The sequence below is a fragment of the Rhinatrema bivittatum genome, chromosome 9 (assembly GCF_901001135.1).
Source record: "Rhinatrema bivittatum chromosome 9, aRhiBiv1.1, whole genome shotgun sequence".
Taxonomy (NCBI): Eukaryota; Metazoa; Chordata; class Amphibia; order Gymnophiona; family Rhinatrematidae; genus Rhinatrema; species Rhinatrema bivittatum.
Window position 1 is genome coordinate 20,359,283 of NC_042623.1, and position 26,849 is coordinate 20,386,131.

At 48.9% G+C, this 26,849-nt stretch overlaps 1 protein-coding gene across 1 annotated transcript in view; it reads right to left on the bottom strand.

The window, feature by feature from the left end:
- PLXNA4 (plexin A4) overlaps positions 1 to 26,849 on the bottom strand; it is a 970,847-nt gene that overhangs the window by 48,780 nt on the left and 895,218 nt on the right. The window contains exons 27-28 of the mRNA XM_029615156.1: positions 26,044 to 26,143; positions 2,636 to 2,826 (exon numbers count right to left, since the gene is read on the bottom strand). Coding sequence (XP_029471016.1) covers positions 2,636 to 2,826; positions 26,044 to 26,143 — 291 coding nt within the window. The remainder of the gene's footprint in view (positions 1 to 2,635; positions 2,827 to 26,043; positions 26,144 to 26,849) is intronic.

A 26,849-nucleotide genomic window follows, 5' to 3' on the forward strand; every position in this document is an offset into this window, starting at 1 on the left:
AATCTCCCGTTCAGGCAGCTTTTACCCCTAGGTGTAAATGAAAGGACGTTTCAGGGGTCCTGAAGCGTATGATTACAATCCGAAGTGACAGAAAAATGCCGTCCTTTTAAAGAGCTGCTGACATCTCAGGGAAAACCTTCATCATCAGAACACCGAGTCAGTGGGCTAGCGGGTGCACGGCCCCCTCTGCGGCTCTAGCGTTGTGCGAAAGCCGCAAGCCTTCTCGGCATCGGCTCTCTGTGTTTTGCTGAAGCTTCGAACATTTTTGAGCCAGCGCATACAATATATTTTGATCCTCTGCAGCAAAATCTCTGGTACAACCCCAAAATCGCTTGAAGGATCATACGTGGTGGCAGATGCACACCTAATGCATAGACTCTAACCCTTCACCCCCCAACCCCTGCACTGGAAAGCACAAGACATCTGTTATAGCAGGTTTGCCCTGCAATAACTTGGTCTTGATTTGTTTGGGTGACTCACTGAAGTTTCGCAGATGGCACTTGCAGCTCGTGGCAGGATTCTTGTATGCGCTTGCTCCTAACGGAGACATGGTTGAATAAGGGCCGTGAATGGGATCCAGCCATATCAGGGAAGGTCAGGGATGGCAGAAAAGGGGGAACAGCTGAAATGTCAAGGGAACGGGCACTGGAGGAGGGTACCAATGGCCCTCTTGGAAAAAGGCAACGGAACTTAACATCTACATCGTCTACAGACCTCCAACCCAGATAGAGGAACTGGAGTGAAATCTGGCCGAAGACATCCGAAAGGGTGGGAGTGCAGTGGGGAGGGGGCCTTGCATGTAGGTTGGAATATTTTGTCTGCAAGATCGGCGAGAAGGGGAGAGATCGTTTCCTCGGACAAATGGTGATGGAAATCCACAAAGGGAGGGGATGGCACTGCTACTTATGAGTGGAAACAGCATCTCTAATGTCCTGGTGCCCACCTGAGCACCAGCGACCATGAGGCAGTCAGGTTTGTTGTAACGATCAAGGCAAAGGAGGAGTCACACAAGACTGCAAGTCCTGGATTTCAACAACACATGGGGAAGTCCCTGAGGGCGGGAGGAGGTGGGCGGAGTGAAATAAGAGTGGGCTAAATTCAAAGGAGCAGTGGAAAGGGCAAGGAATCAGTAAGTAAAAGTGACAGGAAAGGGCAGCGCTATGATTCTCTGAAGAGGCTGAAAAAGGGCAAAAAGATCAGCATTCAAACAGCATGAAAGATCTCAGAAAGAAGAGAAGAATATCTGGTAAAGCTGGAAAAGACAGAGTTAGGCATGTAAATATCGCATACCATCGTAGCAATTTTCAAAAGCCCATTTACGCACTTAAAGTGCACTTAACACATGTAAAAACTATGGACAATTCAATGCCGTCTATTGTAGCAACTTTCAAAAGCCTACTTATACAGATAAAGTGCATTTATACTTGCAAAACCAAGTATTAAGCGCGCAAACCCTCTTGAAAATTATCCTCAAAGAAAGAAATCACGACGGCAGAAATGCAAGTGGAAGAAAAGATATTGCAATAGTTTAAGCAGGAGGAGATGAGAGCGGATAAGGGTTCTGGTAGTGGGTTCAGAAAGGAAGGGATGGATTTTGGCGATGGTCTAGAGAAAGAAACGGCTCGTTTTAGCAGAGTTTTGGATATGTGTAGAGAAGGAGAGAGAGGAGTCAGAGATGACTCCTAGGTTGCAGGCTGAGGGGGACTGGGAGGATGACCGTCTTATCCACAGAAACAGAGAATGGAGGAAGGGGCGGTAAAGTGAGGTGACAAGACTTTTTTCAGGCATGTTCAACGGATAAAGGCCAGAGGCGGAATTGTAAGACTAAAAGGAGCAGGGGGGTAATGTGTGAAGAAAGGCGAAGAAAAAGTAGCAATGCTGAACAAATACATCTTTGGTGTTCATTGAAGAAGAGTTTGGAGAATGACCACTCATCATTGGAAGTGTACATATGGAAATGAAATACCACCATGCTGGGTCAGACCAAGGTCCATTGTGACCAGTCCTGGTCACAGGTACCTGGCAGATCTCCAAGAGCTGTTCCATTTCTTGTATCTCACTCCCAGGGATAAGCGCCGGCTTTCCCAAGACTACATAACTAATAACTGTTTATGGACTTTCCCTTCAGGAACTTCTCCAGTCCTCTTTTGAACACCCATTATGTTAGTTGCTTTGACCACGACCTTTGACAACATATTCCATAGCTCGATTGCACGGTGAGTGAAAAAATACTTCCTAGCATTTGATTTAAATCTGTTGGTTGCTAGTTCTATGGAGTGCCCCCTAGCCCTAGTATTGTTCCACCCCACTCATAATTTTATAAATCTCAATCATATCCCCTCTCCGTTGTCCCTTTTCCAAGCTAATGAGTCCTAATCTAGCTTTTCTCCATAAGGGAGCTTTTCCATCCCCTTTATCATTTTTGTCACCCTTCTCTGTACCTTTTCTATGTCCGCCATGTCTTTTTTGGGACGGCAGCGACCAGAACACCCCACTTTCAGAAGAGCGTGCTTGTGTGGAACTAACAAAATGGAAAGTGGACGAAGCCACGGGCAGGAGAGGTTATGACCTTTATCGGCTGTCATTTACTCTGTTACTAAGTAACTTGGGAAAGGCAGAGACAATTCCCTTTTACCTTGGTGGCGAGAAGTCTGGTCAGGTAGATTTCAGACACCATTTTGCTGCCACGGTCGCCCTCCTTTTGGTCTCCATGCTCGTGGTTCTTGACCAGGTGCCACACCTTGACCCCGCTCTCCAGGTCTGGGGTTATCATCGGAGTGCGGGAGCGGAGGCTGTCCGGACTCCCTGTGTAGCGGATCATATTTTCTGAAACAGATAACTAATATAGTCAGCCTGACTTGTTTACAGTGCATCAAACATTAGAGTGGCACAGCTGAGCAATCGGCTGTGGGTTCCAGCAGGTACTAATATGAATAATCCAAGACGTCATGTCTAAAGAACAGGGCTGAAAGCAGCCTTTCACCTACCACGGTGATATTTTTCAAAACGTTCCTCGTCTGATTCCTCTGCTCTCCTCCCCCCCCCCCCCCCCATCTCCTTTTCTTTGTAACCATATTCATACCAAATCAGCTACCATAGTGCCACTGACCTTCTGGTGGGAAATCTGGCATGGGCAGCCCCTCTTGCCCATCAACACTATTAAGGGTTGCTGTTAAATCCACTCCCCATTCCATATGGCTTAGTGCATCATCTTAAGCAAGGAATCATTGAGGAGCCAAAGTTTCATCATCGTGCACTCTCCTCCCTTCAAGCCATCATGCCAGTTCCATTTTCCAACTTTCTCAGTGCAGATTACACCTCAAAATATAGGTGCAGGATACTTAACCGAAAAAAGAAAATCCTTCCTTATCACCGTGGCTCAATCCCTACAGATACTGGGAAGGGAGTTCCATTTACTTTTTATTCCTTTGGTTTCCCTCCCCTACCTCTACAAGGGGAAATGGTCATAAGGTTGGTGCTAAGTTGGACACTTGTCTTTTTAATCCTACAAATGCCCAAAGCATAGGCTAAACCCCCATCAATTGAATCATTTGCCATATCACGATTTTAGTGTGTAAAAATCATTTGCAAAGCTCGGTGAAATTAGCCTACTAAGAGACTGCAGTCATCAAGAACAACAAAACAGTATATTGCATCCAAAGGCGATCTATAATTACTTGCCCAGGGATACATTTTGCCAAATGGGCTAATAATTATATTTCTGGAGCATAAAATGGAACAGTAGCTACAAAATTCCACCTTCTCTGGTCTCCAGCCACACGTGGTTGTCTGTTAAGCACTGGGAAATCGGTTTCCCAGGTAGTCAGCGCTGTGGGTGTACACCAGTGCCTTTGGCCCGGCACATCCATTCTAATCAATCATCCGATCGCAGGAGCACAGCGCTGCACCGGCCCCCGTAAATCATAGCACGGAGGCTCCTGGCGATTCACAGGAGGTAAGAGCGTGTGCTGGAGAGGCTAATTTGCATGTAACCTGAGCGTAGTGGGGAGGAAGGCGAGAGAAGGGAAGGATGAGGAGAAGGCTGACAAAGACAACAAGAACAGAAAACCAAAGAACAAGAGAGAGAAAGAAAAGGGAAAAAGCTCACATATTTTCTCCGTAAGCTCCCTGAAGAGGAGAAATGCCTCTCGGTCATTATAAATACAGTATTGGCCATGACTAGTGCTACTAAAGTATTACATCGAGTGTCGGCTTGGACAGCTTTGCATACATAAAATAATTATAAAGTTCTCAACAGGCATTGCTTGCTTTGGGAGATGGAGCGGCACAGGCCAGGCTGGCTTGAGACAGAAAAGACCTCCCCTTCCCCCAAACTCCTCTCTGGCCGAGGAGCTCATTTATCACCTGACACTGATTGAGCCGGAGGTGGGGAGAGGCCGGGGGAAGAGATACAGTGAAAGCTCTCGTTAGCTCATCTGGAGGCCAATTCTCAGCTCCACCGCTGAGCTTATGGGCCCTGTGGGGACCTTGCACCCATGGGTCTGCAAGTTGGGTTTGAAAGGGAAACTCCAGAAATCGTGCCGGGGTCGGGAGCGGCGAGTCTTGCAGGTGTAAAGAACACGGCGGGGGTGGAGATTTCAAAATGAATTCCCCGTTGCTTACTTCACCTGGCCCACCCTAATCCCTGCCTTTTGGGCCTACCCTTTCTCCCCGCATGTGGGGATTTGGGGGGTGGATTTTCAGAGGATTTTTGTTCCATGGCTTAAACACCCTTTGACTCGCAGAAATCCCTTTATGAATTTACTCTTTTTGGTATTCCTTAGATCCACATTAATCAAAGTGGGGTACAAATAAATCAGGGTTCTCTTTACTAAAGGTTTTCTCCTATTTTGTATCTATGGACAAAATGATTTGGTAACGCTGACGAATAGCAATTTATCCTTGTAAATGGTTTGCCTGACGACTGGGCAACTGCCCTCCCTCTATCTACCTAAGAGTACAGTGCGATGATCCACGTCGCGCCCACTTTTAGCCACATTTGAGGGAGGCGCTCCAAATATACCCACCAAAGGCAGGTGCAGACTCCATGGGCACTGTCTACCCACCGGGTTTGCCCCGTGAATCAAAGTTAATGTAAAATTTTCCTTCAATTACTGCAACGTACCGGTGGTGTTTGCACCTGCTTTTTCTGTGGGTTAAAATGTTTAAGGAAAGATAACGCACGCGGTTTTGAAAAAGCAAAAACTGCGCATTATTCCCCCTCTCCTCTCTTGACCTAAAAATGCCCTCGGGAACCCCTCCTCTCAATGCAGGAGGAACATGCGTAGTTTTAATTGTAGTAAGAGGGGTGGGGAGTCATTTTCAAAAAAGGCTTTTTACCCATGGAAATTGGCTTTCAAAATCGCCCTCCCCGTGTTTAGCAAATAAGAATACACAGGATCTTTCGAGTTGGGAAAACCCAATGGTGGCCAGAGAAGAGCCACAAGGATTTCTCTTAAAAAGTGATTTCTCTGCCAATTCTGAGAAACATGATCGTGAAATAAGCGAAGGCATCAAGGAGGGGGTATGGAGAGCCTTATCTGTGGTCATGTTCTATGCCTCCATGAAAGATCAGACCATGTACATTTCACTCAGATGTGATCAGGTCAGAGGCGCTGCTGCTGCTCAGTGTTGGACAACCATGGGGGCCATAACCTGAGCAGGGAGTCAAACCCAAGCACCCGACTTGACTGAGAGGTGTGTTAACCATTAGAGCAATCTATGGAGTCTTCTTTTAAAGGCCTTGCAGAAACAATGTACTGACAATAATACTTAGCTGGCTAAAATTAATATTGCTAATTACAATGCTGTATAGTTTAATCACGCTTAATGATGTATGTTATACGGTTATTAACAAGCAGATGCATTACTGACGACTCTCACAGTGTCTGAAAGAGCAATGTTAATGCTCTCTGTGTCTCATTATAATTACTGGGTAAGTGTCATGTTCACTCTGCTCATTCACCAATATAAATGATTATCTCTGGCCCTCCAACTTTTTTTTGGAGAAAATATTTTGGAAAGGTCATTGAGTCTTTCAGTAATTGCAAAAGCACTCCAAAGTACTAATATTAAAGAGGCCTAGTGTCACGTGAGAAAGTGCAGCAGGGATCCTCTGAAGATCAAGTCTGCGCTGTTCTCTTTCAGGAACACCCAACCCTTCACAAAGTAATTGCTTTTTCATATGTCAACAGGCCAAGTAAGAATTTGCCAAAGGTAGGAGCCGGCCTAGTGGCAGTACTGGGCACAGCCAAGTGGGAAGCTCTGTGTTCGACTCCCAAGCTCGAATGCTGCTCCTGGGAGCTGGCTGGAGCCTTCATTCACAATTGCCTGGGTGTGTGTGTCCCATTTTTTTTTTTTTAATTTGACAATTTTTATTGATATAGGCAATAAAAATCTCATACAGCACAACAAATGCTAGAAACAGTTAACTATATCACAACTTGCCTTTTAAGTGAAGTCACGCCCAATCCCCCCCCATCCTCCCCCCCAACACCCCCCCCCCCAAAGTAGAGTATCACATGAATACAGGAGAAATAGCACATAAACGACGAACCAGTACAGGAAACAGCTTAGAGTACCGGAGAACAAAAGAGAACTCATTACAGAACACTTGTTACAGAGCACTTGTCAAGGGTCTGATATTGGATTCAACATAGGATAATGCCGGAAATTACATGAACCCGTCTTACAAAGGATACACTACGCCAGGAAAGCATCTGAACATGGGCGACAGCGCTCGACTAGCATCCAGTATATGCAGGGGCTGTGGCGATGGAATCACAAAAGGGTTTCCAGGCGGCCTGAAAAGCCGGTAAACGGCGGTGCTTAATAGCCGTGAGATGGGCCATACGATAAAAATGATGAAGTTTGTCTATGATCCCCTGGAGGGAAGGCAACGTCTCAGATTTCCAGTGGCAAGCTATCAGGGACCGAGCTGCAATGAATACGTGGGCACAAAACTTCTGATATTTCCGGGGTATGGTGTCTGGAAAAATATTTAATAACGCCACTTTAACATCTAAGGTAATAGTAATATCAAGAAGGGTTTGCAACCAGTCAAAAAGATCGCTCCATAGCGGGGTGAGTTTAGGGCATTCCCACCATATATGCAGGTAAGTCCCACTAGCGCCGCAGGAACGCCAACACTCGTCCCCCAGGTGTGCATAGAATTTATGGAGTTTGTCGGGGGTGAGGTACCACCGGTACATTATTTTAAAACAATTTTCCTGTAGTTTGGCCGATATCGAGCAGTGTCGAGCCTGTTGTAGAGCTTCCCCCCAGACATGCGGCTCGAGTCGCAGGTGTAAATCCCTCTCCCAACTTTTAACAAAAGTGCACTGAGTGACGCCCTGCGAGAAGAACAATTGATACAGTTTGGAGATGGCACCTCGGAGAACATTACTATACAAAAAGTAGGATTCAAACATAGAGCGGCCCTGTCTGAGAGTGCCCAAGCACTGCAAGGATCGTATAAAACGAGTAATCTGCATATAGGCCATTGCATTCAGAGGCGGTAGAGCATAAGTTAACGCTAGCTGTGTGGGAGGGATGAGAGCCCCCTGGGAGAAAAAATGCCCTATGGTAAAAATACCTCGCAACTTCCAGGATTGAAACAAAGGTGAGGAGTATCCCGGGCTAAAGCGAGTAGTGGAATCCAGTGAGGACTGATAAAAGTAAGTAAAATCCCCTAATAACCGCTTGCGTGTTTGGCCCCAAACACGCAGGGTAGTGTCAATAGCCCAGGGAATGCAGCGAGTGGGCCTCCAGTCAGCCTTCGGTATCCAAAACAGGGAGGCGAGGGACATAGGACCCAACATAGTCTGCTCCAACTGCACCCACTGTTTGGGGTGTTGCGTACGGTTAATATCTAGCAAAGGTTTGAGCTGGGCTGCCCGATAGTACCACAACATGTTCGGGACTCCCAGACCACCCTGTTGTTTGGGAAGGTACATAAGATCCCTTGGAAGTCGCGGGGGTCGCCTGCGCCAAATGAAATCAAAAATCTTGCGCTGCCATCTGCGAATTAGGTGATTAGGGAGATACACCGGCAAGGACGCAAATAGATAAAGAAACTTGGGGAGAATATGCATTTTAACGATGGCAATTCTGCCTAACCAGGAATATGGGCCCCTGTTCCATCGGCTCATATCAATAGTAGTTTTGTCATCTAAGAGCTGATAATTCAGCCTAAATAAGTCAGAAATTTGAGATGAAATGCGAATACCAAGGTATTTAATATGAGAACGAGCCCACTTAAAAGGATATTTATCCTTAATCTGTTGCACCTCCTGTGGGGGCAGATTGACATTAAGTAACTCGGATTTGTCCAAGTTAACTTTTAAACCAGAGACAACACTGAAACGATCCAGTTCTCTCATGACCTCAGAGAGGGAGGACACGGGGTCAGTCAGTACGAGCAGCACGTCGTCTGCAAATAAGGAGAGCTTATATTGGGCAGGCCCTAGTTGAACCCCCTGAATACCCCCAGAGGCACGAACTCTGGTGGTGAAGGGTTCCAAATAAAGGGCAAATAAAAGAGGAGACAGAGGACACCCCTGTCGGGTGCCTCTCTGAATGTCAAAGGCCGACCCATAACCACGGTTCACCTTAACTCGGGCTCTAGGTTGATCGTATAATTTATGTATCCACTGTAAAAAGTGGGGACCAAACGCCATTTGTTGCAGGGTGTGAAATAAAAAGGGCCAATGGACCAAGTCAAACGCTTTTTCAGCGTCTAACGAGAGCAGAACGGCAGGGATCTGTTCTTTTTGTACCCACCACATTAAGTCCAATACCTTCCTCAAGTTGTCAGCTGCCATGCGATGAGGGACAAACCCCACTTGGTCATTAGGGACAAGAGAGGGGAGACATGCATTAAGCCGCAGCGCTAATATACGGGCTAATATCTTAAGGTCCACATTAATGAGGGAGATAGGCCGGTAAGACGCACATTGCGTGGGGTCCCTACCCGGCTTAGCCAAAACAGTTATGCCCGCCACATTCGCTTGATGGGCCAAAGACCCCCCATCCCGTAAGCTGTTAAAGAAATATACAAGGGGTTCAGCTACAATATTCACACATTTCTTGTAGTAAACCCCGGACAGACCGTCCAAACCCGGGGCTTTACCAGGTTTAAGAGTTTTAATAACGGCCAAAACCTCCGCCACAGTAATGGGTGCCTCCAGAGAAGCCTGCTGTTGGGGTGTTAGACTAGGCATCGATATATCCTGCAGATAGTCTGATATGCTACTCGGGCAGATAGTCGCATCAGCGGCATATAAACGACCGTAGAAATCGGTGAATGCCTCCCGTATATCCCGAGAGGCAGTCTGCATCTGTCCCTGGGCATTTTTTATTTTAGTGATAGAGTTGTGAGCCAGCTTAGCCTTCAGGCTGCGAGCCAGTAGGCGACCCGCCTTATCCCCGCCCTCAAAGTAAACCTGTTTAGTAATCTCCATGGCATGCAACATTTGGGCGTTGTCCAATTTAGAAAGGTCCGACTTGACCGCTAATAATTTTTGATAACACCGAGGGGATAGCGTGCGCATATGTTCCCGCGTGAGTGTTTGGAGACGATTTAATAGCGCCGTCCTCTCTTGCTGGCGCCTCCGCTTACAGGTTGCTGCCCTAGATAGTAAAAGCCCCCGGGCAAAAGCCTTGGAACACTCCCACACCATTGCTGGGCTAACCTCCGGAGTAGCGTTTAAAGAAAAATATTCAAGGAGCTGGGATTCCAACTCCCGCAGGAAAACCTCATCCTGTAAAAGGGATTCGTTTAACCTCCAGAAGCTAACCCCATGTTCCTTATCACTGACATCCAAATCCAAGGTAATAGGGGCATGGTCCGACCAGGAAATAGCGTCAATATCCACTTGACGGACCACATTGCTAAGCTGCTTATCCACCAGGAAGTAATCAATGCGGGAGTAGCTATCATGTGGAGAGGAGTAAAAGGTATAGGAGCGGGAGGAGGGATAGCGGAGTCTCCAGACATCTACAAGAGACCAATCAGCTATCATAGATTTAAGCTGCCTCCGGTAGGTGCGGGATGAGACACTGCCGGGGTTTGAGGTGTCGAGGGCCTGCTGCAAAGCAATATTAAAATCGCCCCCTATAATGAGGGCACCCTCAGCATGTTCCAAAAGTAAACTATGGAGGGAGGCTATAAATGGGCCACAGTCCTTATTGGGAGCATAAACAGATAATAGAGTATACACTTGTGACCCCATTTTAATCTTTAGCAAAAGATAGCGGCCCGCTGGGTCCGCAACATGAGAGATATATTCATAAACTAGGGAAGCGGAAAGCAAGATCCCCGTGCCCGCATACTTTGAACCGGTACCACAACCTGCGTGATACACATGAGGATAGGCACTGTGGTCCAAGAGGCGGCCATATCGCGCTTTAAGGTGTGTCTCCTGCACATATACTATGTCCGCCTTTTGGAGGCGCAGCTCCTTTCGGAGCAGATAGCGCTTCCTGCAAGTATTGAGCCCCTTGACATTTAGGGATAATAGTTTAACCATTAGGGTCTGTAATGGGAAAAAACCAGCTTTAAGTCAGCTCCGGACCCTATAGGATAACTAAGTGATAGTAAATAAGGTAACGTAGAAAGAAAAGAAAACTGGGGGGAAATCCCAATCCTGTACTGACACAAAAAGAAAAAAAAATGCTGTAAGTGACACATAAGCATAGGATACTCTACCACCAGTGGGTATAACTCAAACCAGGCTCGCGCAACACTCAGCGAGCCCCTACCCAGGGGGGTACCAAGTAGCAACACCAGTAACCCACAAAGGGTCCCCCCCCCCCCCCAAGCCCAAGTAAAATAAGAAACCTTAGTCCAGAAAAAATCGTAACAAGGGCTAAAGCCAGGAATCCGAGAAGCCCAACTGGGGTCATCAAAGGAACAATAAAAAGTACCACAACAGACAGCCAGCAGCCGTCCATCAAAAGGAATGCCAACGTTTAACTTGGGCAGGCACTTTTGGTCCACTGACATACCAGCCTTATCCTCTAAGTCACCATTAGGCATCAGCCTTTATCTGCAGAGTCCACGCTGATAGAGGAGGCCTGCCGCCGGAGCCGACCCTTGCCAATCCCGGGTCTCCTCCAACGTGGAGTGGCGTCGGTCATTGCTTTTTTAGCGGGTAAGCCCTCCGTGGAGAATGAAAATGGCAACCCCGCCTCCTTAAATGCATGCGCGGCTTCCTGCAGTGACTTGACCCTGTAAGTGATCCCATTATGCTGATATAGCAACGCAAAAGGAAAAGTCCACCGATACTTTATCTCCGCCTGCCGGAGCACTGCCGTAGCGTCCCGTAGCTGAAAACGCTTTTGGAGCGTGGTTGGCGCCAAATCATTGTAAAAGGTGACTGAAAGGCCCTGCCAGGCCCAGCCGGGATGCGCACGTGCCAGGGACATAATTTCTTCCTTATGCTGAAAGTTGAGGAATTTGAGGACAAGGTCTCGCGGTTGATTATCCCGTCGTTGCCCCAGGGCGCGATGCGCGCGCTCAAGCACAAAGTCTGGGTCAATAGGGGATTCCCCCACAGGTACTCTGTGTTCTTGAAGAAGGGCTTTACAAATGGCCGCCGCCGTGGACGCACTATCTTTATATGGCTCAGTCTCCGGTACGCCACGTATACGCAAGTTTGAGTGGCGAGACCTATTTTCGAGGTCCTCCAGCTTCTCTTCCATAGCCTCAATTTTGGCGGATGATTGTTTTGCGTCAGCAGTGAGCGTATCCAAATGTGCACTTTGATTATCGGCGCGCCCGTCGAGATCGTCCACCCGACGCCCCACCGCATTTAGATCCTCGCGCAGCTCTGCCATGCGTTCAATAAGGTCAGCCTTATAAGATTTTATATCCGCCCTGATTTCGCAGAACCAGGAGCGAATTTCCGACCTGGTGGGGATATCCGGGTGCAAGTCTCCCGGAGCTCGTTCTCCCGCCGCCGCGGATCCGGTAGCTAGGTCGGTCTCTGCTATTACTTCAGACCGGGGCGGTAAGGCCTGTTCCTCATCCTCGGCTGGCATATCGTCCTGCAATTTACTGAACACAAATTGACGGAGGTCAGCTGCTTTTTTCTTAGTGGTCATCGCGACCCGTTCCGCCACCGGTTCGCTGGGTTTAGTCGCCAAAAGTCTCGGATAACTGCGTAATATGGAGCAAATTATAGGCTTTGGGGAGGGAGCTCAACCCCTATGAGGCCATTAGCTAGCGCCGCTCAATAGCGCCCCTGTGTGTCCCATTTTAACACCCCACTTCAAGAAAAGGATCTAGGTGTCATTGTTGAAAATACGTTGAAATCTTCTGCCCAGTGTGCAGCAGCAGCCAAGAGAGCAAACAGAATGCTCAGGATTATTGGGAAAGGAATGGAGAATAAACAGAGAATATCATAATGCCTCTGTATCACTCCATGGTGCGACCTCATCTTGAGTATTGTGTGCAGTTCTGGTCACATCTCAAAAAAGATATAGCAGAATTATAAGAGATACAGAGAAGGGCGACCAAAATGATAAAGGGAATGGAGCAATTCCCCTATGAGGAAAGGCTAAAGAGGTTAGGACTCTTCAGCTTGGAGAAGAGACAGCTGAGGGAGATATGATAGAGGCCTATAAAATAATGAGTGGAATGGAATGAGTTAAAGTTAATCAGTAGTTTACTCTTTAGAAAAGTACAAAGACCAGGGGACACACAATGAAGGCATTAGGTAATACATTTAAAAGTAATAAAAGAAAATATTTATTTACCCAATGCATAATTAAGCTCTGGAATTTGTTGCCAGAGGATGTGGTGAAAGCTCTTAGTGTAGCTGCATTTAAAAAAGGTTTGGACAAGTTCCTGGAGGAAAAGTCCATTAATCACTCTTAAGGTAGAGTTGCAGAAATCCACTGCGTATTCTTGGGATAAGCAGCTTGGAATCTCTCCACCCCTGGGGATTCTGCCAGCTACTTGCGACTTGGATTGGTCATTGTTGGAAACAGGATACTGAGCATGATGGACTCTTGGTCTGACCCAGTATATCAAATGTTATGTTCTTATGTTCTGTGTAGTCCCAACCATTGCCGTGGCAAGCCTTTGACTGGAGCCACAGACCCCAGCTTTTTCTGGGACCTGGTACGCGTGCAAGCTGAAGTCACTATTCCTGGATAGCTGGGAACTGTGAACGCTGCTTGTACAGCATCCCCAAACTCAGTCAATCCAGGAAGCAGAAGACCAGAGCAGGGAACTGAACCCAGGGCACTGCCGGGGGAGTCCAGTCTTTATCGGACATTTTGATAAACCTGACAAAACCCCTTAGAACTGAACCATGTTCATTAATTTGATCGAAATTTTGCGACATTTGATTGAATGAATTTTGATCTCACAGGTTGCACACATCTCTAGAACAAGGGCCCTGCGCCACATGCAAACTCCCATCTGTTCCCTCCCTCCCCGCCGTGGCACTGCAATAGGGAAGTGTCTACTGATGCACGGTTAATGGCTCGGCAGTCCTGCACGCTAACAACTGCACTTTCCCCCTCAGGAAGCCGTGGAAGCCCGTGGGAGAACGCAGATCCAGACCGGCCCAAAGCCACAGGTGGTTACCGGCTGGCACTGCTATTACGGGTTGTGAAGCGCATGGTTATACGAGGAGATGGATTTCTGCTGTCTGAATGATTTTTTTTTTTTTTAATCCCCTTCTCGCGCTCTCTTTCTGGATTAAGGCCTGGTGTGAAAACCAAGGCTCACGTTGGGTTAGGATTTCAAAAGCTTTCATTTTCCCCTGGGAGCTAGTAAATGCTAAATATTTTGCAAGATCAGCAGCCAGGCTACTCCGTGCTGCTAGAGAGGCCTCCCCTCTGAATCAAGGCGAGGTAGTGGCAGGCAGGCAGTCAGGGATTACAGCTTGTACGTCTCTGGAATTCTCCCGGGAAGGGGTCATCTCATGAACTCGGGGAATGCCCAATAATTGGTACCTTGCAGAGAAAGGAGCCTGCAGCCATACACCAGCATGAGCCTGGGGTTTCATCTACTTATGCCATTAGGAGGCAAATGGTTTTTCATTCTTCTTTTTCACACTCTCTCACACACACACACACACATATAAAGGGGGAATCAATTTAAAAAAATGAATTCAAGTATAACAACAAAACAGTTTAAGTTCACCTTCTTGACTGACTCTTGTGCGTGTGTCTATATATATATATATATATATATATAGAGAGAGAGAGAGAGAGACACACACACAGTATATATATATATATATATATATATATATATATGTATGTATAAGATGTTCCCACGGGGATCAATGGCTTCCAGTTGTGTTCACTGGAGTTACTGTACAATGCAAGCCCATCTGCCGAAAATGATCCTGCCATGAGCCTGTGTACAGCACTGCTAGTCATGAGAGGATGGGCCTCACAAGGCTCCCAACCAGCGAGACTGAAATCCATTCCCTATGAGCTCTTTCATCTTCTTCCAGGGCAGAGGGATGAATGCAGCATGCCGCTGCGCACAGGTTCAGAGCGCCCTCAGCGGCAGCAGCTAAGAAACCAGCTCATCCTACAGGAACGGCGCACCTGCGATAGCCATAATGGCAAGAGGCGGGTGGCACCTTGAAGGCTAATCAATTTGTTGAGGCCTGCGATTTCGAGCACAGAGCCCACCCCGTCATCTGTCCTCAAAAGCTCAGGCCTCAATAAAGTAGTTAGTCTATCAGGTGCCACCTGCCTCGTGGCATTTCTGCTACACCAGACTAACACAGCCATCCCTCTGAAGAACCTGCACTAGACATGGGTCACTGCCTCTCATTTTAAGTTCATATATATATATATATATATAGATCTAGATGTATATAAGTATCTGGTGCAGGATATGTGTACCCAAGGGCTGGCACTGATTTTGTGCTTCAAACAGGTAGGATCATAGCGATTCACATGTTTCAGCGAGGATTTGGCCCTTCTCTAGCTGAATTTTGGGACACGTCTAACCGCAAGCCCTTTGCGTGAGGCCAGAACACGGCCTGTGCCGCAGAGGAACGCAGGTGGGAAACCTAAACGCGCTTGGCGGCACCGATGTCTGCTTCCTCCACCCTCCCCCTCATCTTAGCGAGGCAGAACCTAAGTGCGATTAATAAGAATTGTCTGTGCTAATAGAGAAGGCCTGAACGGTGGACTCTTGGTGTCACCCGCTTCAGCAGCTCAAGCTTGCACAAATCCCGAGGAAGGGGGAGCCGAGGCCCATCTGACTGTGGAGTAAAAAGGAGGCATTTTTCTTCTGCCAGACTTCAAAGCCCAGGGGCTTGCACTGTCACCGACGCCGGGAAACCTCCGCACGTCCCTCGCTCCGCGTCACGTGGGCAGCTGGCAAGTCGCCGTGTGGAAAGGCTCACGTCACGCCTAATGAAGGTTCCAGGCGAGATGCCGGCGGCAGCGATGCTCCGCCCGCACGCCCGTGTTACTCTGCAATAAGCACCGGGACGAGGTGAAAAGAGAACACGACCCACTGAGGGAAAACTCCGGCCCGCATGTCCATCCTGCGCCTTCCAGGGATCCGGCCCAGTACAAACTGAGGAACCAGCGGATAGAAGACTGGGCCTGAGGCTCCTGTTCCTCGGGATGTCGGTGAAGGAGAATTTTTTTGTTTTTTTTTAATATTTAGTTTTAGTCCAGCAGTTTGGCCTGGTGCTTCGCGGCTTCAATCAAAACTGGCCTCTGTTGGGCTGCAGAAGTATGAGCCCTCGTTTTCACTTTAGCTAATATTCTGGCTTTTGTGCCTGGTCAGCCGCTTCACTGCAGATTGTATTCATGTCCAGCAGGCATTTTCCTGTCTCCTAAGGGCTTATAATTTTAAGTTTCTACCAATTAATTATTATTTATTTGCAGGGCCAGTGCAAGGGTATTAGGCGCTGCCCCAACCAACTCATCACACCCTCTCCATGCACAACTAAAAAGTATGCATTTATAATAATAGATTTTACAGTCTTCTAGGGTAAAAAATCACTTATAACATGTATATTATATTTACATGCAGTGCTGTAAAACCCTGCAAAAAAGGTAAAAAAAGGCCCTTGGAATTGGTATTAGGGCTATTGTAATCTGTGCTGGGCGTGGGCTTAGCTCTCAGAAAGCCACAAGTAAACTGAATTACAATTTCAATTATAATAAATCTCCCATATCAAAACTCCCCAAACAGTCCTACTTATGAAAAGGCAACACTGCAATTATTACACCAGGCCCTAAAGCACCAATACACCTACTATTAGGAAAACAGAAAAAGCCAAGCTGCTATGGATCCCTGCACACTAGCAGAATACCTCAACTCAGTCACTCATGCAAAATACAAACAAATTCCCACAAAAATGCAGAATAAAGTAACCATAAAATATTAATACAAACGTGCGGACAAAAACTGAACTGTTAACCGCCACAGGCCAGACTACTGTGCAGTGCCACAATGGAAAAACAGAAATATTACAATGCCTCAGAAAACATCAAACAATAATATCAGAAACTATAATTCATCAATAGAAGTAAAACCATACTAATAAAAAGAATATTTCAAAACTGCTGACAAATAATTGGAAACTCATATCAGTTTTCCAAAGACCAATAAAATATTTCAAACACCATCCAATACTTCATACCTGGCGATCTTTTGATTTTCAGATGCCCTAAGATTGTCAGGGATTAGCAGGGGAGAGGTGAGCGGCTGATCCTCACAATCTCTCTCTTATATATACACATACTCAATCACAGAACATGCTCTCACATACACACACACACAGAGACACAAAGATATGCTCTCATACACACACACAGACACAAAGACATGCTCTCATACACACAGACATACTGCAACACACACACACACACACACACACACAAAGACATGCTCTCATCACACAGACATGCTGCAACACACACACACACAAAGACATGCTCTCATACACACACCCAGACATGCTCTCGTACACACAGACATGCTGCAACACACACACACAGATACAAAGACATGCTCTCATCACACAGACATGCTGCAACACACACACACACACACACACACACAGAGACACAAAGACATGCTCTCATACACACAAAGACATGCTCTCACACACAGACATACTGCAACACACACACATACACACATACAGAGACACAAAGACATGCTCTCATACACACAAACTGCAACACACACACACACACACACACAAAGACATGCTCTCATACACACAGACACACAAAGACATGCTCTCACACACCCAGACATACTGCAACACACAGACACAAAGACATGCTCTCATACACACAGACATGCTCTCACATACACACATATGCCCTCACAGACACACACACAGACACAGAGACACAAAGACATGCTCTCATACACACAGACATGCTCTCACATACACACATATACCCTCACAGACAGACACACACAGAGACACAAAGACATGCTCTCATACACACAGACATGCTCTCACATACACACATATACCCTCACAGACAGACAGATAGACACACACGTGCTCTCACTCATTCACTTCCTCCCCCCCTCCACAGTAGAAGTACAGGTCCAGCGGCAGCCTCCTCTTTCAGCACGCATGGCATTTGGACTCTTCAATTTTCTTGAAGCTCTGGGGGATGCTGCTGCTTTGTTTCCTGCGGTGGGAGGGGGGCGCTGTTGCTGTTCCTCCTGCGCTTGAACCCAGGCCCGGGGAATGCGATGGCCCGGGGAATGCGCCTGCGTGGAGGCGGGGGAGCTGTTGCTCCTTTTGTGCTCGAATGCCGCACAAACCCGTGGCCAGGGCTGCCTCTTCCTGCAACGGCCCGGGGGACGCGCTGCTCTTTGTCCTGCATGGCCTCTTCTTCTTCCCGCCCGCTTGGCCCCACCACTTCCTCTTCCAGGTCGAGTGGGTGGGAAGGAGGAGAAGTCACGCTGTCGCCCCCCCAGACTTGTGGCACCCTAGGCGGCTGCCTAGTTCACCCAGTGCCTACATCAGCCCTATTTATTTGCCTTGATTGACCACCGTTTAGTTTATAAACTATTCAGGTGGCAGGCCCAAGGTCACAAGCAGCAGCAGTGGGATTTGAACCCTGCCTTCCCCACTTCACAGCCTGCTGCTCTAACCACCAGGCTACTCATCCACTCCACCCCTTTATTTGCAACTACCTAGGTATTTTCCTCTGTTTTATAATCCTCTTTCTACTCAGCCCAGTCCTCGGTCAAGGGGTTACACATCAGGGATCCTTCCGGAAACCTGCAACCACACTCCCAAAGGCCGCTGCTGCTATGCAGTACGATGTCTGGGGGGGGGGTCCTTCCCACTCAGAGTCTATGAACGCTGCCTTTGCACCATCTCAGGAAATGGAGAGCTTGCCCAGGTCCTCTGCATAGCAGCGAGCCAGGCCAGGAACTGGGGAGTTTAACGGCACTCATGGGCCTTGGGGGCCGGGAAAGGCCCACGAGTGCCTTACTGAAGCATTTGCCAGTCTTCCCATGGTTACCGGTAGCACCAGATTTTATTCTGGAGGGATGCAGGCCGACTCTTCTGCTACAGGGGACACTAATGCTGCTCGGCTTACAAGGAAGGGAGTGGGAGAAACAGGTGAGAGATTCTGGGGTAAATGCAGGCTGGAGTCTCAAAATATGTCATGGGATCACCTTTCCTAAACTATAGACGTTACTGGAAGCCTTTTTCTAGTGGTGGGGGGGGGGGGGGGAGGGGGGGGATCTTCATCTGGAAAGACTTGGATGGGAATTGAGTCAGGCCAGGTGACTTGGTTTTACTATTACAGTCAGAAAACAAACCCTTTCTTACGCAGCTGTACTCGGTTATCCCCATCTAAATTTAGTTATTTTCCTAATAATTTATTTTATTTATGTATTTATTTAAAAACCTTTCTATACCGTCGCTAAGTTATATACCATCGCAACGGTTTACAAATAGGCACATAGACTAAGGTAAGTAAATGTAGGTCATCGTACATTCTAACAGGTGCCAATAAAGTTCGGTTACAATTTCATAAATAAAATCATTATTTGAGTAATGTTGGTCAAGTCCAGGTGTATTATTGAGTTACTATCGCTTTGAAATATTACTTCTTAAATGTAGGATTGAGTAAATTCATTCTCATCTGCATTACCCCTCTTAGCTTAAATATTACCCCTCTTAGCTTAAATATTTATTTTTTTGTCTGTGTGTCTTGACTAGATTGTCAGCTGCAGCGATCAGGGGCTGTCTCTTACGTGCAGCGCTGCGTGCATCTGGTATGCGCTATACAGGCGATTAGTAATCATCATCATAATAAGAACGCCTTCAACATACAAAGATGCTCCACTCCCTCTGGGAAGCATTGATTTCAGCAGCGTTCATCGTGATGCATCTGCAGAACACACTGGACTGCCAGCAGAGTAAAGGATCCGCCGCCTACCCTAGGGCGAGCCAAAATGATCAGAGAAAGGTGAAGAAAACAACTTCTCAGATAGTGACGTCATCCTTATGCCAGCGAAATGCCCGCAGCGTCCCAGCAGAGTCGCTCCGCTGCTAATACAGTGTCATTTTAATTGCATCCTAATTATCTAAATTAACACCGAGAGGCCGATGTCCAAAGGCTTTGTCCGGGCATCGGTTTTGTCTCTCAGCTTGTTATTGCCTCCCTCTTAGCCGGATGGCCTGCTCCGTTCCTTCCTCAGATGGAAGCTCAGTTGTTGCTGGTGCCCCAGCTGCTTATGCAGAATTAAGCTGCTGGGGCTGAAGCAGGGGACCATCTGTACCTTTTAAAGGAAAGCTGAAGCAAAGAGGTCCGTTTTCAAAGAACTAGCGAGCGGGTAAGTTATCTGGATAAGTCTGCTGCTGAATACCTCTGGATGCAGATAGGATAGCCCCCTCTCCCCGACCAGACTTCATCGCATAACATCGGTGGGACAGTGCTGACCTGCTAAAGTTTTACTCGGGACTGCCTCCAGCTCGGCTTCGCTTTATGCAGGTTTATTTTATGCGGGCAGCAATTTGCCGGGACAAAATTTACCAGCCCGAAGGAGGGGCTAATTTAAACCCTGAAGATTCGTCCCAAACAGGCCAATGCAGTACCGACGCGTAAGAAAAAGTGCGGCAGTGCCGGGCGCCCGCTCATTTGTCGCGTGCACATTTTGGTTCACAAGCCGCTCGATTCAGTATTCAAATTAGACGCAAATCCAAGCTGCGGCAAACGAGCATCCAAAGCGCGCCTATGAAGCGGTAGGCGTTTGCAATGCATTTTACTGTATAGAGCGGAGAGTATCCAGGGTGCGCTGGCGCCATACCTGTCATTTGAAATGTCATTCCACCAGGTAAGTGGATAGGTTCTTTTCTACGACCCAGCATGGACACCGGGGCCGCTGCCCTGAGCATCCGTACGTCCTTGTTCGGAGGCCACCCCCAACCTTCCACGTGCGGGCGCTTAAGGACGTGTGAGGATGTCCGGGTGTCTGTGAAGGTCGGGGCCTCCGAGCATGGAAGCTCGGAAAGAGAGGAACGCTGCCATCCAACGTCCATGTACGCTGCCTTGATCACCCGTCCAGACGTCCAAAGTCGGGGCTTCCGTTCATGGACGTTCCCGCCCAAGCATCCATGATCAGAGACCCCGCTGCCTTGAGCACCCGTCCAGACGTCCAAAGTCGGGGCTTCCGTTCATGGACGTTCCCGCCCGGGCGTCCATAATCGGAGGCCCCTCTGCCTTGAGCGCCCATCCGGACATCCAAGGTCGGGGCTTCCGTTCATGGACGTTCCCGCCCGAGCATCCATGATCAGAGACCCCGCTGCCTTGAGCGCCCGTCCAGATGTCCAAGGTCGGGGCTTCTGTTCATGGACGTTCCCGCCCGAGCATCCATGATCAGAGACCCCGCTGCCTTGAGCGCCCGTCCAGATGTCCAAGGTCGGGGCTTCCGTTCATGGACGTTCCCGCCCGGGCGTCCATTATCAGAGACCCCGCTGCCTTGAGCGCCCGTCCAGATGTCCAAGGTCGGGGCTTCCGTTCATGGACGTTCCCGCCCGAGCATCCATGATCAGAGACCCCGCTGCCTTGAGCGCCCGTCCAGATGTCCAAGGTCGGGGCTTCTGTTCATGGACGTTCCCGCCCGAGCATCCATGATCAGAGACCCCGCTGCCTTGAGCGCCCGTCCAGATGTCCAAGGTCGGGGCTTCCGTTCATGGACGTTCCCGCCCAAGCATCCATGATCAGAGACCCCGCTGCCTTGAGCGCCCGTCCAGACGTCCAAGGTCGGGGCTTCCGTTCATGGACGTTCCCACCCGAGCATCCATGATCAGAGACCCCGCTGCCTTGAGCGCCCGTCCAGACGTCCAAGGTCGGGGCTTCCGTTCATGGACGTTCCCGCCCAAGCATCCATGATCAGAGACCCCGCTGCCTTGAGCGCCCGTCCAGACGTCCAAGGTCGGGGCTTCCGTTCATGGACGTTCCCGCCCAAGCATCCATGATCAGAGATCCCGCTGCCTTGAGCGCCCGTCCAGACGTCCAAGGTCGGGGCTTCCGTTCATGGACGTTCCCGCCCATGCGTCCATTATCAGAGGCCCCTCTGCCTTGAGCGCCCGTCCAGACGTCCAAGGTCGGGGCTTCCGTTCATGGACATTCCCGTCCGAGCATCCATGATCAGAGACCCCACTGCCTTGAGCGCCTGTCCAGACTTCCAAGGTCGGGGCTTCCGTTCATGGACGTTCCCGCCCGAGCATCCATGATCAGAGACCCCGCTGCCTTGAGCGCCCGTCCAGATGTCCAAGGTCGGGGCTTCCGTTCATGGACGTTCCCGCCCGAGCATCCATGATCAGAGACCCCGCTGCCTTGAGCGCCCGTCCAGATGTCCAAGGTCGGGGCTTCCGTTCATGGACGTTCCCACCCGAGCATCCATGATCAGAGACCCCGCTGCCTTGAGCACCCGTCCAGACGTCCAAAGTCGGGGCTTCCGTTCATGGACATTCCCGCCCGAGCATCCATGATCAGAGACCCCGCTGCCTTGAGCGCCCGTCCAGATGTCCAAGGTCGGGGCTTCCGTTCATGGACGTTCCCGCCCGAGCATCCATGATCAGAGACCCCGCTGCCTTGAGCACCCGTCCAGACTTCCAAGGTCGGGGCTTCCGTTCATGGACGTTCCCGCCCGAGCATCCATGATCAGAGACCCCGCTGCCTTGAGCGCCCGTCCAGACTTCCAAGGTCGGGGCTTCCGTTCATGGACGTTCCCGCCCGAGCATCCATGATCAGAGACCCCGCTGCCTTGAGCGCCCGTCCAGACGTCCAAGGTCGGGGCTTCCGTTCATGGACGTTCCCGCCCAAGCATCCATGATCAGAGACCCCGCTGCCTTGAGCACCCATCCAGACGTCCAAAGTCGGGGCTTCCGTTCATGGACATTCCTGCCCGAGCATCCATGATCAGAGACCCCGCTGCCTTGAGCGCCCGTCCAGATGTCCAAGGTCGGGGCTTCCGTTCATGGACGTTCCCGCCCGAGCATCCATGATCAGAGACCCCGCTGCCTTGAGCGCCCGTCCAGACGTCCAAGGTCGGGGCTTCCGTTCATGGACGTTCCCGCCCGAGCATCCATGATCAGAGACCCCGCTGCCTTGAGCGCCCGTCCAGATGTCCAAGGTCGGGGCTTCCGTTCATGGACGTTCCCACCCGAGCATCCATGATCAGAGACCCCGCTGCCTTGAGCGCCCGTCCAGACGTCCAAGGTCGGGGCTTCCGTTCATGGACGTTCCTGCCCAAGCATCCATGATCAGAGACCCCGCTGCCTTGAGCGCCCGTCCAGACGTCCAAGGTCGGGGCTTCCGTTCATGGACGTTCCCGCCCGAGCGTCCATTATCAGAGGCCCCTCTGCCTTGAGCGCCCATCCGGACATCCAAGGTCGGGGCTTCCGTTCATGGATGTTCCCGCCCGAGCGTCCATTATCGGAAGCCCCTCTGCCTTGAGCGCCCATCCGGACATCCAAGGTCGGGGCTTCCGTTCATGGACGTTCCCGCCCGGGCGTCCATTATCGGAGGCCCCTCTGCCTTGAGCGCCCATCCGGACATCCAAGGTCGGGGCTTCCGTTCATGGACGTTCCCGCCCAGCGTCCATGATCGGAAACCCCGCTGCCTTCCAAAGTCCATGGCCGCTGCCTTGAGCGCCCGGCCGGACGCTGAAGGCAGCTGGACATCCAACCGAATGAAAAAGATCACCAGAGCCAATATATGCATGTTGTCCATGACGCTGTCCGGTCCGAAGCTGACTGAACACCACACTAACGCCAGGGTCAGGGTAGGCGGTAAATATTGAGGTTAAAGAAGCGGTAAAAAAGCTGGTTAAAAACGTGATATTTTGGGCACGCATTACTGTATCGGGGGGAATAGCTAATCCGATCATTAACATATCATATACATGCGGCGGGTGGAAAGGTATACGCAACTTTTTCGGCAAGCGCTAAGGACGCGTGAAAGCCAATACTGAATCGCGCGTCCGTCTTACACGCTCAAAACGTGCGTCCAAAGCGGGTTAAAAACCGCGCAACCGTGGCCATGCTTTCCTGTATCGGCCCGAAAGTTAGCTTGAGTATTGACCTCATCGTATGCAGAGGTAACGCATCTCAGCCACCTTGGATGGCTGCAGTCCAGTGCTGGATCCATGAACTGCTCCAGGGGGCGCCAAAACCAACTTTCATTCACTGTCATTCACAGGGAAGGCTGAAAGGGAGATTGCAATCCTCGCGGGCGTGGCTAAAATTTATCCGGCTGATGCTGATATTCAGTATCAGCCCGATAACCTCAGCCAGGTAAGGCTGCTCACAAAAAACTGCTGTCCTTTGCTGATTTGGATAATTTTACCTGGGTACCTTCAGCAGCAAACTTATCCTGCTAAATGCCACTGACTATTCAGCAATCTTATTCCAAGTAACTTGTCCGCTCATTGGCCCACTGAATATCGACCTCTCAAATCCTAAATTTCGGCGGCCATATCCAGCCGACATGAGTGCCTTAACTTGGAGCCAATAATGGATCCTAAATAAAATTCTAATTGTCTAAAATTTAGGTTTGCCATGGATTTTTCTAAGCAGGTAGGCGCCGAGCACTTGAAATAAGCACTGGAACCAAACTTCAATCCCCATCCTGGCCCCGCCTACTTTTAAGATGCCTAAATTTTAGAATCTTGTGAATTTAGGAGCTTAAATTTCAGTGCTCAGATAGGGCATAAATCAGTTTTCTATGCACCAGGAGGTTGATATTCAAAGAAAGCGAAGCCCCTAAATTTACCCTTCTAAGTCAGGTGCCTATTTTCAGGTGTCCCTAATCGTAGCAGTTTGTCTAAGCTTAATTCAGGCTTAGCCGGACAAACCAAGGTTTGAAATTCCAGCCGTTCTAAACGCCCCCCCCCCCCTCCCCCCAACAAAGTTATCTTGCTGTAAGTGATTGGTCAGAAAAAATGTATTCGGATAACTTGAGGGCATTCCAGGGTTGGCCAAATTCTCCGGGTAACGCAGATATTCAGCAGTACCTCAGCTAACTTATCTGGATAAGTCTGGTCTGCTCTGAGGCAGCCCTGAAGTTAGCCAGATAATAGCTGGGTGTATTCAGCTTCACAGCCGCGCCACTGAATATCCGGTACACGTTTATCTTTGATCTTTGCTGGACTCCCCGTGGCTGAGCATCAGGTTCGGTTCTAAGTTTTCATCTGAAAATTCACCTAAATTTAGGGCCTGTAACTTAGCGTCGTAAGTTTAGGCCTGCAATTCATTTGCCAAAAATTTGGGATCCTAAATACCTGGGGCTGAAAATCACTGCTAGGCCCCTGACTTTTCTTCCCAGCCCTAATCCTACCCCCCACCCCCATTCCCACCCACTTTTTAGGTCCTAAATTTAGGGTTCCAGTGAAATTAGGATCCTAAACTCAGGTAGTCTGTCCAGTACATTTTTAAAAGGATCATTTAAGGAGCCTAATTCTCAAAGTTAGGCACCTAAATCCTTTGAAAATCAGCCTTCTAACTCTTAAATGAGGGTGCCCAGATCCTTTGAACATTAGCCTATTGGTCTTTGTTATGAGCAAGTGCCCTGGCACTTTGTGGTAACTAAAAGCAGGACTGGAATTCATCTCTCAGTAAGGACAACATCTAGAATTCATGGTGGATTACACAGGAACAGGAGAGCAGAGGAAGACCATTAAGACCTATCTAGTCTGTTCATGACGTTTCCTCAGGCCTTTAATGCTTCCTGTCAACACACTAACTGTCAAACACCACCTTCCATGTTCACCGTTATGACTGACTGCAGCTCTGTACCCGGAACTAACTAACTTCCATTTGGATTGCCTCACATGGCTAGTTTAAGGAAAGCTAGACAAATTTGTTTTTTTTACGTGTGTCCTAAACAGATTGTTAAGCTCCACGGAACAGGGACTCTCTCTTCTGTGTCGATGTTCAGTGCTGCAGGCGTCTAACAGCGCTAAAGGAACGATAAACAGTAGCAGCAGCAGCCATAGGCAGACGTACAGCATTCCACATTAATGCACATAAAACATCGGGGCCAAACGCGCCTCTCTCTGACCTGGCTGAAATGCACAATGTCAACGATGACCACACATGCATTGCCGTCAAACATGGCCTCTTCCCATGCACAGGAAAAGGCAAATGTTGCCACCCCCTACATAATGCAGGTTAGTAACAGGTCAACTCAATATTGACTTCTGTTTCCTCCATTATCTGGCATCACTAGTGACGCCCTCTCTTTTATTCACACAACGGAACAAAGTTTATTGCTTCAGTGCCAGCAGGCACTTGCTTTTGTTGACGTCAATACTGTTGACTGGGTGGGGGGAAAGGTGTAGGAGGGAGGATTTGTAGTTTCAGACTATATACATCATTATATTGCATTCACTGAAATTTGTGCTTTGATTGTAAACCGCTGAGATTTTATTTCAAATGGTGGTCTATTAAATTGTATTAAACCTAGACCTTAACACTACCAAACCTCCTCTAAGTGCAGTTTCCTAATTCCTATCAACAGCCGAGTTTAAAAAGAAAATAGCCTCACCGTATTTACTAGCTGAGGTCCTGGAGACAGTGGAGTTGTTAACGGCATTGTAGGCTGTAACTTGCTTGGACACCAAGGCTACCACAGACCCATCCGGTACCTGCCGAACAAAATGGAAGAAAATGAACCTGGCCTGCACCTGAAAGTGAACAGGTCCACACTCAGCAGTGCAGGGAGGGTAGAAGTTATCCACTTGTATATTCAAGGTAATGCAACTGGTCATGCGTTCTGCTGAATACAGTCGATAAAGTTATCTGCATATCTTTGGTACTGCGGTCCGGCATGACCGGATTTACCGAGACAACTTAAGCTAGATAAGATAACCCCACAATGGAATGCCCTCGGAACGCCTCCGATTTATCCAGTTAAAACCTTACCCAGATAAATCGCTGGTTATTCCAACCAAGTCTGAACTTAACCAGATAAACCAATTTGAATATGGACCTCAAAATGGGGTAGATTTTCAAAGGGGTACGCGCGTATGCCTGCTGAAAGCAGATGTAAATCTGCGCGCGCCAGCGGGCTGCTGGCGCGCCATCATCCGACCCAGGGGCTGGTCCGGTGGCCTCGACCATGCCCCCGGGCCGGCGCCACGCCCCCGGTCCCGTGGGGGGTCCTCTTATGAAGAAAAGCGTGATCTTGCTTCCTTGTAAAGCAACCACTCTTACAAAGATCAGGGCACTCGTAGATCTCTGTTAAGATATAAAATGCAGACCACTGAAAGGCAGTGAGACATATAAGAACATAAGAAAATGCCATACTGGGTCAGACCAAGGGTCCATCAAGCCCAGCATCCTGTTTCCAAC